Below are 15,083 nucleotides of genomic sequence, written 5' to 3' on the forward strand. Positions count from 1 at the left end.
TTAATTGATGCAGTCACTTTTGAAAAGAGTTTTGGAAGACTGGCTTAACCTTGTGGTATTTGTTTACAAGTGTTGTCAATAACACAGCTTTCTTAGCCCAAAGAAAGGCATAGCCAGGGCAGTTGAGAGGGGCTGGGCTTTGCAATGGTGGGAAGAAGGCAGCAGGGCTGAGCAGGCCATCAGCACCTCAGTGGAGGAGGAGGACCATAAGAGGACTTAACATTCTTGTCCTCAGTGCACTTCTGCAGCCAGGTAGCCAGTCTGATGAGGGCACAGCTTGATGGGGTTGGCTGTCCCCAAGGAAAGTTGAGCTGGCTGCAGGGTTCATGAGCAGCAGCGCTGCCATGGTAAGGCAGGCTGGGCTCCCTTTTCCCAGGAGCCTGCACCTGCATCACCTCAGTGGCTGCTCCAGCACGAGGGAAGCTGTAGCTTCAACACTGGATGCCGCTGTGAGCTGGCAGTGCTGCTGAAAGCAGCAGTCTTGTTCTTCTTCAAGCCTGCACCTTACAGGGTAGAGCCTGGCAGGCTGTGAACCGCACAGGACAAGTCCCAGAGCTGAAAAATGGCCTCTCTTGCCCAGAAATGCTGTTGAGTCAGATCGGTATCAGGAGCTAGAAGTGTACCATTCGGCGGGTGTGCCAAGTGATGCCTGTCTCTGTGGTAGGTCTTTATTTGTATTACCCATTTTAGGGGAAGCAGAGTGCTTTGTTTTCCTGAAAGGTCACATCTGGTGAGCCAAATAAATTATTTAGGAATTTGCTTGATAGGGGACTCAGTCAGCTGAAGGAAACAAAAAGCTTTTTTTCTCCTTTCTCCTCAGCTGAAGGGAATACCTTCAAGTTAGGCCGGCATTTTATTTTTCATTATCTCCCTCCAGATACAATGGCTCACCTACCAAAGCTTTTTTGGATACTTTCCTTTTAAAGTCTTGTTAGTATTCACACTTTTAAAGGGACTAGGAGGCAGCAGGGATACTGATGCAAAGATGGCGGTTGGCTTGTGTGGTGCTGGGCTGGGCCACTGCAGGGGCACGGATCTACTGGCACAAGGCTGGAGCTGGCTGGGGAGAGGTGGTGGCTGGAGATCCCGGGTTACTTTGCAGGGTGCCCTGAGAATTTAGGGAGGATAAGGACATAGTTACTACGCAAGGGCATGTATTTCAGCATAAAGTGAAACTGAAATGACTACCAGTACTATTGGGGGAAAAACAGGTAACTAGCATTTCTGTTACCTTGCTTCCATACACAAAACTATTTTAGAGCAGCTTTAAGTTTTTTTCTTTTTTTTCTAGGTTACTGTGGCTTTATCTGAAGTAGGAAAGCTTGATAAAAGGGTGTCCTAGAAAGTGTCATGACACCCTAACTTGCTGAATATCACAAACCTGTTCCTTGGATTCTGATTTGATTTATTTATGCAAGATCACAACGATTGACAAATATTACTAAGTAAAATTTGATAGAATTTACAATGATAGTTTATTTAAGTAGATTGCAATATTACAACATACCAAAAGTATAAGTGAGAACTACAAACAACGTATGATCGGACTAGCTTTGGTTTTGCTATAGGAAGTAAGATAGCCAGGAGACAGAAGCAAGGACATGGAGAATTAAACAGAAAATTTCCATGGGTGAAGTCAGGCAGCTGGTAGGCATCTTTTACATTAGAAAGAGATGATTTCCTATTACCGATAGATCGTTTCTGTAGATAACCTGGTATTTAGTAATACCTGGTATATAGATCTTACCTATTTTACCCCAATAGAAAAAATACTGGAAGGAAGATTCTGTTTTAAGACACACAGAAAGGGATAAAACAGTACAGGAACATAAGGTTACCATCTGCAGATCCCTTGAAACTTCCTCTGGAATATAGACTCTGAATTTACGTAAGCCCAGGCAGTTTTCTTTCCTAAGCAGCTCATCACCTGTTACTGATTTCCAAGATAAAACTTAAATACATGTTTAGATTTTGAATTTTTACATCTAGATGTATCCATACCTGCATATTTGAAATTCGTGTCATATGTGTTTTGCTTAACTCTGTGTTGCTCTCTTATTTCCTCATTCCAAGACAGAAAAACCTAGTTTTGCATTACACTGCGCAGGGATCAGTCACAGACGGGAGATTTTGACAAAGGTTGGGGACACAGCGTTTCTTATCCATATTTTATGGCCTAAAAATCACATGAAGGGTGAAATACAGAGACAGTATGTGAAATTGGCAATAACTCTCTGCTGAAAGTTTGTATCAGTATTGAAGACAAAATTATGGGCTAATTTTGAAGCTTTCTTTTTGAAGGCTGTTTCCAGCACTGTGTGTGTTCCAGAGATTAAAGAAGTTCTTAATACAAAATGATGTGAACTAAAAATATTGTACCTTTTCAAAGGAAGAGAAGGAAAATGTAAAATATATTTGGCAGGGTCTCTGAGGAGTTGTATGAATTAAGTTCTTGCATTTTTCTTTTTGAAGTTGCTAAACCAGTGCAATCAGGCAGCCATTTGTATTGACTTTGTTCTAGATATTAAGGAGATTGCATCATTAAAAAGCTTGCGTTCTAACACTTTTATCAATGAATGTGATTTTTTTTTTTGTGTGGCACTAAATGCAGCACTGAGGAAAGCTGCACGGTATTATGCGCTAATCTCTTCAATGCTGATCGGCACCTAAGATGTATAAGGAAACTTGTAATGTAAAAGGCAGTGTTGCAGGTGGTGTTTCAGGATAGCATGTACTGGCACGAAGGTGGTTTTCCTATTTCATAATGGCACTGGGGACCTCCTTTAGTTACTGCTTTGAACAGCTGCAGCTTGGTGGTTATCCTAAGCTAGTAAAATCAATCTTAGAAGCTGGTCTGCAATTCCAAGACTTGGTTTCTGTAATGGGTAAAGCCTTGTTTGTTCATTAAATGTTGCTGATAGGGGGGTTTCAACGGTTGACTGCTTATACCCCCAATATCCTGTTGAAGGAAAAAAAGTATGGGAACTTCCTGTTAAGTTAACAATTGCAATAGAAACCAGCTCCAAATAAGGGCAAAATGGCATTCCTCCTTGCATGGGAACACACATACTGCAGCAAAGACATGACCCCAACGCAGAGGAAGATGACGATCTTCATCCCTACGACCACCAGAGGACTGATGAAGACCCCCTAGCAACAGGCCGTGCAGTCGTAGAAGACACCAGGATGTGCTACTAAACCCAGAACTACTAGGCTATAAATTGAGACTCTGGAAGGCTTAGGTGTGCGCCATTGGTGGAGCAGGAGACTCCCCAGCCGCCCAGCGCTGTTTTACTTATCGCTGCTTGCTGAATTGCTCGAATAAATTGAAATTCGGTCTACCTTACCCACCATGTGTCGGGAATGATTTCTACCGGAACTAATTTATAACAGTTTCTGCTATGCTTTTTCTCTTCTGGATGCTATGTACTTGACTGGTCTGATTTCCCTCTAAATTATGGCTGTGGTGATTGTGTTGGTAGAAATGTTGAGATGGACTTTGGATTCAGTGTCGCTGTCTCTCTTAAACACATATTAAATTATGCCTGTCTCTCAAACCATGGGTGTTAAACAACTGAAGATATCTTCTCCGAGTTCATGCTAGGAAAGAGATGAGCCAGAAGAAACATTGAAAGGCACTGCATGACTAAGTAGTTTTTCTGTCTGACAGCTTTGTTCTGAAATGGAGCCGGAAGGGAAGTTGATGATCAAGTTAACGAGTTCTTAACGAGTTTTTTTCCAAGGAGAACCAATGCTGCAGCTGAAGACAGACGCTTCCATCAGGGTTTTTACCTTTAATTTTATTGCTGTCACAACACTAACTGTGATTGTCTTTGGTCATCAGGTTACTCAGTTAAACCCAAGTTTGAGTCCCACAGTCTATTGTGTCTTTTAGGTGTGAATAATATGCAGATGTTGTCAGATGGGTTTTGCTTGTGTGGTGAGCTTCCAAGGAACAGGCCCCTTGGTTGCTGGCCCAGCTGCCTTGCGTTTCAAGACTGGCGTTGGTGTGTCATATGTACTGAAGCACACTGTCTTGAGGGCTTTAACTGCAGTGTACCAGTCTTCCTATCCCATATGATTTACATGTTCTGGCTCTTACTCACAGTAAGGGATATGAAATGTAAGAAATTTCTAGAGAGTTACCACTTGACCAACAGATGAGTGCAGAGAGATACCATCCCCCCGGGGTGGGGGTGGGGGGGGGTGGGGGGATAAAAAAAAAAAAATCGATCTGCACATCTCCTTGTGGAGATTCTTTGTTCCTTCTAATAGCCTTTCTGGAAACCCAAAATATTGTTCTGTTTTCTCTTTGGTGGAAAGCAAAAGCTTTCTTAAATAGTGGTTTGTGGCTTGTGTCTTCCCATGGTCTTCTGTGCTTTGCGGTTCTATATGGAGCACAGATGTCTGTGCTTTACAGTAATTAGTGCATTTAAGCATAATTAGAGTTTAGCCAGTAACCTTCATTGCTTTCTTACTGTAGGTTTTATTTGGTTATTGATGGTTTTCAGTGACTTTTCCATCTGGGACTAGACTCCTAGGGTCTGGCTTTCTCTACGTTATCCAAAAGGATGGAAGCAATCTAAGCTAACTGTATATAGCTGAAGATGCTGTTTAGGGTGGATTTATGAGGTCTATATAAGATGCATTTGAACAAATCAGTTCAAAAACAGCTAATTAAGCTGTGGCTGAATTGCTAAAACTCTTTTCTGAAAGAAGGTGGCTGCCAGTGAGCTATCAGAATGGTGCACGAGGTATCTACTTGGGAGGGGGATTGGCCAAGAGCAAATGCACATTTGGAGGTGACAAATATGCACCTTGTTGAGTGCTTTTTTTTTATCAAACAGGTCCATTGTAAGTACTGTGTGCACTGGTGTTCAAAATACAATCTGTGTCCATAAAACAAAACTGACAATGAACTCCACTCAGCACAGAGAGACTACTGGGAGTGTGCACACCCCAGTCCCAAAGTTCCTGCAGATTATATGCCCTTTGCAACAGGCTGACCAGGACATTAGGACTGGATTTTGTTTATAGTGCTGGCCAAGCCAGTGTCCTTTCTCAACTTTTTTTCCATCTCTGATGGATGAGCTTTTTAACATTAAATATGACTGTAGCATTAGAATAGTCTTGATAAATATCCTTTTTGTGATTTCTGTATGACTCATCTTTCCCCACTTGTAGCCCATCAATTTAGAAAACTTGAGAGCAGGTGCACCTGCATGGAGCCTCATTTGGAGGCAGTACTTCATTTTGGTGACAGCAGCGTGCTTGTATGCTGTAAACTGCAGGTTACTCTGTGATGACCATAAGGTTATGAGGTGATCATCTCAACAGTATTATGAGATGGAGTCCAAGGCTTGAAGATGGGCTTGGAAAATAAGTATAGCTGTTGACAGTAAAGGGAAAACAAGAAAGACAAGTAAGGAGGAAGAATTCCTGGAGGAGTGGATGCTGCAATTTTCTGATGCTTATATACATGGTGGGACTGCTTGCATGTATTTTGGTTTCTTGCTTGCAAGGGCCTTTTGTAATGAAAGGCAAACTTCAAATAGCTTTATAGGAGTTCTCCATGGAATTGTGGAACCTTTCTAGGAGGAAAAAATGTATTTGGAGATTTGTTTTCTGAACATCATATTTATGACTTGTCCATATTTCATGATGTACAAAGTAAGGCTTGGCCTGCTTTCAGTCATGTAGTGATACTGGAATTAGCTGTGGCTTGTTGATTGGAGGGAAAAATAATGGCAGAAGTCATCGATTGTAAGGGATAACTAGATCCAAGAAAGAATATAAAGAACAAAGGCTCCCATCTGCGAGGCCAGTTCCCATCCCTAAGGTCCACACATGGTGAAGTTTAGGCTTTTAAAATGTGCAGGAGTATTAAAAGTTATCTGAGAAGCTTATGTTACTTGATTTTATATGGTTTTTCCAACTTTTGTAAGGGCCTTTCTCAAAAAAAAAAAAAAAAGGGTTGGATATTAAGAGCATAGGATGTCTTGGAGATTAAAAAGATCTCTAAAAGTACTTTTCTGGCTTTATTTTCTTCTCCTTGCAGCAGTGTGAAATGGTGCTGTAGTAGCTGCAATTTAGACAAAAATATTTGTTCCCCATACAACTTCCACTGGTGAAAATTACAGCTACTGAACCTAATTTAAAAATAATTTCAGATGAACAGAGGGCTATGAGGGAGTTGATGATCTCAGATTGGTATCGTGTAACTTTTTCTGCTAAGTTCAACAGATATATTTCCGATAAAAATTGTTTTGGTTACTTTGGCACAACTCTGTTCTTGAGAACAGAAGAAAATGTTCTAAAGTAGTTGAAAACTATAAATATATACCATGATCGAAACAGAAGTACTTAGTGCACAATTGAGTCACAGTATAATACAACATGAATACGTAAGTGATAAGTTTCAATAGTTTACACTTGGTATTCTTTTAGAGTTACCGTTCCTGTGAAGGAGATGGAAGAGCAAGGCAGTCTTCCCCTTTACAATGCCACGTGATGGCATATTTGAACTTTCTATTTATTACGTGCCTATAGCCAAAATATATTAGTGGTCTTGTTAAATTGTGGAATTAATGCATCAAACTACAATTTCAGCATGACATTATAGGGGCACTGGAAAGCTAAACTCAAGTTTAATTTTTTTTGAAAAAATAAAAACACCACCAAACAAACACAAACAAGCATGTGTATGGGGAAAAGATGGCTTATTTTTTGACCTAGGGCTTTTTCCTTATTTCTTGTACAGATTCCATACTATGGAAGAAATCAGTGTTTGCAGTGCATAACACAAATGAAATCACAATAAACAGCAACATTTTTTTTTTAATATTTCAGTTGGTCTTCATATCTGCTGCTTAGATTTTGCTCTTCTTCAACAAACTAACTAGCACCGTTATTGTCCTCCATCATTTGCTGTCTTCATCTTCTTCCCTGCCAACTCAATGAGGTTCAATGCTAAAGATCTGGCTTTGCTGGCCAAGCGACCATCAGGTTGTTTTGACAAGGAAGGAAAACTGAAGATCTGCAGAGTGGTCGGGGATGAAAAATTAATAGGTAAAAATTACTTGAGTTGAAAACTACCTGTGGTTGATGTGCATGTTTGCTGCAGCTGTCAGCTTACAGTTTCACTAATCACATACGTCTCAGTGTCTTCAGTTTTCTTCATTACTGATGCTTGAGTGATGCTAAATACCATTCTAAATAAGGACATTTAAAAAGCAACTCCTTAGTTTACTCAAGTTTTCAAGTATCCTTTGTTATATAACCGACAAACAGTACTCGAGCCTTAAAACTACTTTTTCTTCAGTGAAAAGAATTTTACTAACTAGTGGCTTCAAGTCACCAGTTATTAGTTGCTGTACGTAGTGTTATCCAGCTCTTCAGGTCCTACCCTGCAAAAACTGCATTTTCTTTTGTCATAAGATTTTTTTATTGCTCACTTTCCACCTCCTTTGCAGGTTTCTTCTGGCTTTTATGATCATGTTTTAAATGTCTTTCTATTTCCAGTAAGCTTGAACAAATGTCTGTTCTCTTGGTGGTTGTTAGGAAATAGTTCCTATTTAGCTGTAAAATCATTTCTAATACAATAATTTCAGCAACAGTAAATGTTTTATTTTCTCTTGTCTGAACTGATCTTCACTGAGATGCATTTACTTTGATTTTATTAGGGGAAAAAAAGGCATAGACTTGGTTATGATAAGGGGCCAAAAAATGTTGTGCTATGCTTTCAGAGTACTCTATACGTTTTGTAATGATGAGGTAAGTTGATAACCAGTCTCCTATGGAGGATTCAGCAAGCTTTCTGGACAGAGTACTGGGTGAGCATCCTCTTCTGGCTGCTTTGGGGTTTCTCAGTGGGGTTCTGTCCCTGTGTTCTCATTGCAGGCAGCATTATCAGACTGTGTCCAATGAATATCTGATGTTTTTGATGTGCTGCGTTTTTATGTACTGAGTCATACACTGAGTGCTAGCATTGCTGCTAAAAACCTTTTGATCACAGATAGACCAAGCATTCATGTAGCCTGGTCTCCTGTTGCTAGTGTTGTCAGTGCTAGTTGATTTTTAGGAAGATCTTTAAGAAACTAGGCATGCATGGAATGATCCTACTGCCCAGTAAATCCTTCTAGCTCCCAGCATTCAGATTAGGACCTCTTGAGAGAAGGGTTTAAGTCACTGTATGTACTATCCATTGAGAGACTTGTCATTGCTAAATATGACTAATCTTGGGGCCTATTTTTCATGCTGTTACGAGGTAGTGACTTCACAATTCTTATTTAAATATACCTTTTACTAGAGGCATCTGTAGTGTGTCTGTGATAAGATACCTTTCTTCTGCTGATGTTTGCAGGGTTCTGGAGGGTGGCATGTAGTCTAAGCAGGGTCCCATACTTCTGCTGTAAAACATCAGATGCAGCTGTGATAACTTGGTTTAGATTTTAGTTGGTGGATGAGCATTAATGTATATTACTTTTGGTTTTGTACTTCAGTAGGTTTGGGAAGATCCATCAACATGAATCTTTCTAAAATAACTATTATTAATAATCTCATCCCCCACCTAAAAACAACACAAAACCACCGAACCTGGCATACAGCTGAAATCAGTTACTTTAAGTCCCAGTGTCTGGGATTAAGTCTTCCACTTGTGGGAGAAAGCTGTTCTGACTTTGAAGTGTTCCCTATTGAAACATCTTAATTAAAATTACCAAGAGGAAACAAGAATTTTATTTATTTGCTGTAACAAGACACCTCCCTGGTCAGTAATAAGTCTCTAGTGGTGGCCAGCATAGAGGGAAGTGCAAGAGTTCCTTGGAGGCAGCTGTGGAACAACCATGTCCTTGGGGTACTGCTGTTTTTCCGGCTTTCCATCAGTTAATGGTTGGCTGCTGTCTGGAGACATGAGGTTTCAGATGTCCTCTTTCTCAAAAAAAACAACAAACCAAACAAACAAAAAAAATACCCACACAAACCACCCTACAACACCCACCAGCTCACTACCAAAAATGTCATGGCCACAACAAAAAAAAACCCTTATGCTAAATATTCTTTATTTTCTAGGAAATGCTAAAATGATGCAGGGTTTGTTGAAAGATATTATATTTGCATATGAGATGTTTATAATAGCTATATCTAGCTGTCTATACCTATAGCTGGATAAAGAAGTGCTTTTTCTTTTTTTCAAAACAAGAAAAAAAGATGTAATAAAAAAAAAGGCTGGTAAGAATAGCTTTTTTTCACCCACACCAAAGTTCTGAAACATTCCCTTCTCTTAAAAGTTGGATTACATGCATCTATTTGTGTATAAGCAGAAATATGTTGTTTTCACTTCAACTTTTTAAGAAGTGCAGTAAAATAGTAATAGTGAACTGACTGTAAATATTTAGGTCGCATTTGCTTACTTGCTACTTTCTAAAAACTGGAAATCCAGATGAGCATGTCTTAATCTAAGTAAACAGTAAATTTTTTTGTGCCTTAAAAAAGATTATACTTCATCTCTTCCAATGATGGAAGCAAAAGCTGTACTATGCTTAAGTGGCTGTTTCTGCTGCCGTGTGAGGAAAAAGCAGAGAAGCAGAGAAAACACAGTGGAGTGTCTGCTGCAGTCACCAATTCTTTCAGCTGCAGAGTAGAAGAAACCTTCTGGGAAGTTATTTGGCATTTAGCAGCGTGTTGTACATAGGCAGCTGCTGAGTGAAGCTGGCTTTTTTTGGTTGTTAATGATTTTCTTTTCTGACCTTTATTACTAATGCATTTTCTTTAAGAAGCATTTAATGTGTGAAGACAAAAGGTTGTTTTTATTAATCTCTTACTTCTTTGCATACAGAACCGAGAGAGAGATGGTGCCGACTGAAAGGAAATCTGCTCTTTCTAATGAAAAATAAGGTAATTCATTTTCCTACTGCTTTTCTTGATGTGTTAGTTTAATCTGTATGAACTTGAGTAATCCTTTTTCATGATAGCTATTGGCATTATGCTTTTAGAGACAAAAATTCCTATTATTAGAATAGTGGAGATTAAAAAAAATCTGTTTGTCTTCTATAACACCAGGTATTCTTCATGATATCAACATTCTTTGGCTGAATCATAAATAGTCTATAGCCACGTTTTGCTCATAACGTACACAGCTTTAAATCCAGAATTTCTCCATCAGATCTGCTGGAATAATGAAAGCAAAAATTTCACAGCTTCAATGAGGTATTGTGCTAGTGTTCAAGATGCAGTTTGAGAGTCCAATACAGTTTTTAGTGTTGTTTTGTAACTGAATTTGCTATGAAGTGTTGGATTATTCTCTCCTCCTTTATGCACAAGTACTTTGCTTTGATGTAAAGAGCAATTATTTACCTAGAATGAAGAGCCTATTAAAATAGGGTCTGACCCTGACACATAATGGAAGTCTTGCAGGAGATGCCGAGTGCCCTCGTTTGCCTTTGGGTTTAATAGAAGTTGAGGCAACTCATCCTCTGTAAGGAACAAGTACTAAGAGTGGAACTACTTTCTTAGCCTTTCTGTCTGATATTCTGAACACTGCTTCTGTACTTGGGTGAAAATAGCGTGGAATTGTGAAGAATTAGGGGACTGTACAAGGCTTGAGACGCTTACCTGTTGTTAACTAAGTATTTTATGGTTGTCTCTTAAGATATTTCTGTGCTGTATGGATCAGCTATTGAATTGAAACAATAATACAGCTTGACAGAGATTGTATATTCTGTTTGAAAGGCTTTCAACATGATGTAGTGACTTATTTTTAATATACTGGTAACTGTACATGTGGTCTAATTTTAAAGGAGTATTTGCTTTCAAAGCACTGTTAAGGAGCATGTGATAGGTTTCTGCATGTATGCAAACAAAATGACACAGATTTCTGTGGCTCGAGTGCCATGTGGCTGCATTCCCTTGGATGGTGAAAGGGCATGCAAGTTTTCTGTAGGTGAAAGTAAACTCAAGGCCGTGACATCCCTTTGTCATACCCTCATATCTTACTCTGCTGTATGACTTGCAGAAACTATTTTTAGCAAAGGGCTTTGAGTTTGAGACTGCGTCTTGCCCCATGTTCCTTCAAGTGCCCTAATTTTGTGGGAGCCTCTGGCATTTTGTAAAAACAGTTTCTAGAAATACTTTGATCAACTCTGCAGCTGTGAAGAGAGGGATAAGAGTTTTGCTGAAAGCTAATGTAGCTACCAGTTTGCTACTTAAATTTCCAGAGCCAATTTAACTATACTAGAGGGTTTAGTGTGGATTGGTACTCAGCTTCATGCGTTGTGTGGTTGTGTTTTTTAAATATGCAGATGAGGTGCATATGGATGTAATGATGAATATCTGCTGATCTCAGAGGGCTGGTTAATTTGCTGATCAAACTAGGTCCACTCAATGTTCAAATGCAAAACCGTGTTGAGAAACCCGGGGAGAGAGAAACTAATGGTTTGTTACTGAAATGGTTTAGGCTTGCAGTGAACAAAAGGAAATTCCTGTTGAAATGCTGTGGTTTGACTGAATCAATTACATACCTAATGTGGGTGATCTTTATGTCTAGGTCAGCATTAGAAAACTGCATCTCTCTCTGGTTGCCTGGTTTAAACAAGTTTCAAAATTTGCAAAGGTTATGTATGGAAGGAAGCTACAAATAAGATTAAATACCTTTAGCAGGAGATGTGACAAGTATAAGCTTATCAAAAAGATGAGTGGTGACTCATTGAATATCCAAGTGTTTTCACAGGGTTGTTTTATCAGGTACTTTTAAGAAGGTCACAATAAGGGTGAAACCTGGAAGTGAAGTTGGACAAATTCAAATAATTACCACAGGATGACTGGTTGCTGAAAAAAAGGAAAAAAAAAAAAAAAGGAAAAACAGTACATTGAGCACCCACTGTATCTCATCATAAAAATGTCAGAATTTACTAGACTTGGTACAGAGACTACTGAGTGATTGAAGGACAGGGACATGAAATATATCAAACTAAATGATACAGCACTTCCGAGTGGACTTACATTCTAGGAATTTGTTGAATAGTCACTTTCAGAAGTTTCTGCTGTTGGATACCATAAAGGATAGTTTCTGTGACTAAGATCTCTGTCAAATCTCAAATCCCTACTTGAAAGAATGCAATTTATAGTCATACTAAATAAAAATGAAGTAATTTGCTGCAGGAACAGATGGGAGTGTACCCTATATTTTTTCCTTATTTCATTTTAGAAACGAAGAGGGGATCCCATCTGAAGCAATATTTGACACACAAAATCAGTTTTGGAGTTTAGGAATGTAGTTTGCTAGTATAATAAACAACTGAAAATAGTCTTGTCTCATAAAAGTTAGGCATCTTAAATAATAGGCATAGCTGCCAATTTTATGTTTTTAAATATCCTACTGAAACCTCTGCTACACTCAGGAGATATGGTGCATGAACGATGTGCCCAGAACAGCACTGTTGAAGCTGCACTCCTATTTTTGTTACTGGAACCTGATTTGGCTTCTTATGGCTCGACACGGAAGAAAAGTAACTCTGTTCTGGAAGCTCATCTGAATGCTGAGCAGTTACTTTCAGAAGTTGCTGTCATGAAATGAAGACTGATTTGCTGATATTCATTAATTGCTGTCAGAGGCACGTGCGTGTCTGCATACACAAATGCTTATAGTTTAATGACAGACTCTCATTCTAGTTCAAATGTACATAAATTATACTACTTGTATATGAGGAATCGGGGCTATAAAATTGCCAAGGAGGCCTCCCGACTTCTGGGTGCTGTAAATCTTAAGTAGCGCAGCAGTACATTTTCAGTGCAGGGAAAATATGTGGTTTATTCTTTCACTTTATCATATCTGCATGCAATAGAATAACCTATTGGGCATGATAAAGCTACTTATTTCCCTTGGTTTAACAATGGAGTTGGTTATTTTGGACTCCAAGTGGGAGTCCAAAATACTGTACCTCATTGAAAGCCTGTGGGATGGGTTTAATTTACTTAAATTTTAGACAGTTCCAGTCTGGGTGGTGCTTTTATTTTAGAGGTCATGCAAGTGGGAAACAGGGATGAAGACAGCTGTGTAACAGTAGCTAATGCCTATAATAAGTATTGTAGATCTATTGGCCTTTTTTCATTGACATAGGGGACTTTTGATTACAAGTTTCAAGCCTCTTTGAGAATGGCAGTATTATGTACTGGCTTTACGTGTTTTCAATTGCAGATGAGAATTTATAGCAATGATATTCTTTTATATCTAATTTTTCAAGAACACTGCAACTTGTTTCTTACTAAATGTCATGCTGTGTCATTTCCTTGCTCTTTTCTTTTCACAGGTCCTTTAGAATATTTTTTTTCTAAGAAAGAAGCAAACAGATTATTTTAACCTTTCTCAGTCTTGTCTAGTCCTCACCCCAATTCAGTGGTATTTTTTGCTATTTTTTCCTCTCGCACCTGTGGATGAGGGGAAAAATAACAAACAACCAACAAAACAAAAGAAACCCACAAAAACCTGTTTGCTAAGAAAATGTTGTATGAATTTGGAATGATTGTTGCTGAGGTAAAGGAAAAAAAAAAAAAACACTTAACCCATCTATGGTTAATTTTCCCATATGCTGATATTCCCAAATCGTGGTGCTGATAGTTAGCTGGTTTTGCAAATTAGTTTGCAAATCTACACATAAAAAGATATACTAAAAAGGGCAATTATGGTTTTGCTCTTCAGTAATAGCTCCAGAGGGTCCATTATGTTCTAGTGAGTAAACATTTTGACATTCCTACTTAGTTTTGAATATGTATTTAGGAATTTAAAAGTGGAATTGTGATCAATACTGTCTAGTGGGTTCTCTATCAGAGTCATTAGTGTCTGTTGTGTAAATCTTCCTTGGTTTCCAGTTTGGTGATTATATAGAAGTAACCATTCCAGTCTATTAGGCCACTGTGTCCATGCGCTAGCTCAATAATCTCATGCTGATTTTTTGATACTTTGGACACTTTTTTTGTGTGTGTGTGAACGCTTGCCTTTTAAGACTTCTATAATGTATTGATTTAAAAAAATCATGTAGAAGGAAAGAAGCCTAGTTATATGGTTGACAATATTTAAAATAAAAGCTGTTACGAGTGCTGAAAGTACCGTAAATTGGTAGTCATCATATTACACGTATATAATCATGAACCTGTCTTTTTTCTCTAATCTAGAAGTTGTTGTGGTAGCAAACTTGCATGACGTGTTCATGCTGTAGTGAATCTCTGTGCTTGGTTCCGAACCCCCTGAAAACATGGGATGTGCTCTGAAGAAATAGCAGACAACTGCACAGGTGTAAATTGGAATATGATAATACACCTGATGTCTGAGGTGTTAATGTATTAGGTAAACAGTGGTGAATGTTTTGAGACTGCCTTTGTAATGAATTGCCTTAAATTGAATGCGTTGTTGGGCTTAAGATTTTGCAGAAGAGAGTAATGAGCAAATCTAAATGGTGGTGCTGTCAATAATCACAAGCTTTCTTGCAATGTTTGTCAAAGCTTAAAATAAATTATGTTGTTAGAGCATTTATCACAACTCTAATGTATTATTAACAGTTGGCAGAAAAGCCTCAAAGATTGCAGGTTGGCTCATAAATCAGTAACCAGAGAACCATGTGCAAGGTAGAAACAATAGGATAATGACACACTTCTGAGGTTCAGATGTGAACTACATTGTAATGCAGCTGTGAAAACGTTACTCAAGTTCTCATGGCATTAGTATATGTAAGTTTGGCTGTAAAGGTGTGGGAATGTATGTCAATCTTTTCTGCATTCGGATGGGTATTCACAAGGTATCTCCAGCATTTCAGCTTAGCCATATAGGTTTAGTATACTCCTTTCCAATTTGTTACCTTTCAAGTATTCTTACAGTGTGAGATTGCTGCTGTATTTCTATTGAAGCTTTGGAGTCTCTTCTGTTCCGTTGGACTATGGAGTTTTCTGTGTGTGCGTGCATGAGTGCACATGTGACTTAGCATTCTGTAAGTTAGTCATCTCTCCAGGGAGTATTGAAATAAAAGTGACTCTCTTGGCTAAGGATGTACTTCTTCGAAACCGTTTTTCAGTAGTGGTTTCAGTGTTCTAGAGCG

At 38.7% G+C, this 15,083-nt stretch overlaps 1 protein-coding gene across 10 annotated transcripts in view; it reads left to right on the forward strand.

The window, feature by feature from the left end:
* The window catches only part of INPP4B (inositol polyphosphate-4-phosphatase type II B), a 347,812-nt gene that overhangs the window by 31,413 nt on the left and 301,316 nt on the right, over positions 1-15,083 (forward strand). For 7 of the 10 annotated variants that reach the window (XR_005819226.1, XM_040554775.1, XM_040554777.1 and 4 more), the window contains exons 1-2: positions 6,855-7,068; positions 9,836-9,894. Coding sequence is in view for 9 of the 10 variants with exons in the window: in XM_040554775.1 (XP_040410709.1) it covers positions 6,957-7,068; positions 9,836-9,894 (171 nt within the window). In the remaining variant the exon portion in view is untranslated. Of the gene's footprint in view, positions 1-6,854; positions 7,069-9,835; positions 9,895-15,083 lie in introns of those variants that run through there. The other 3 variants (XM_040554780.1, XM_040554781.1, XM_040554778.1) reach the window with 1 other exon arrangement.

The sequence above is a fragment of the Cygnus olor genome, chromosome 4 (genome assembly GCF_009769625.2).
Source record: "Cygnus olor isolate bCygOlo1 chromosome 4, bCygOlo1.pri.v2, whole genome shotgun sequence".
NCBI classification, from domain to species: domain Eukaryota; kingdom Metazoa; phylum Chordata; class Aves; order Anseriformes; family Anatidae; genus Cygnus; species Cygnus olor.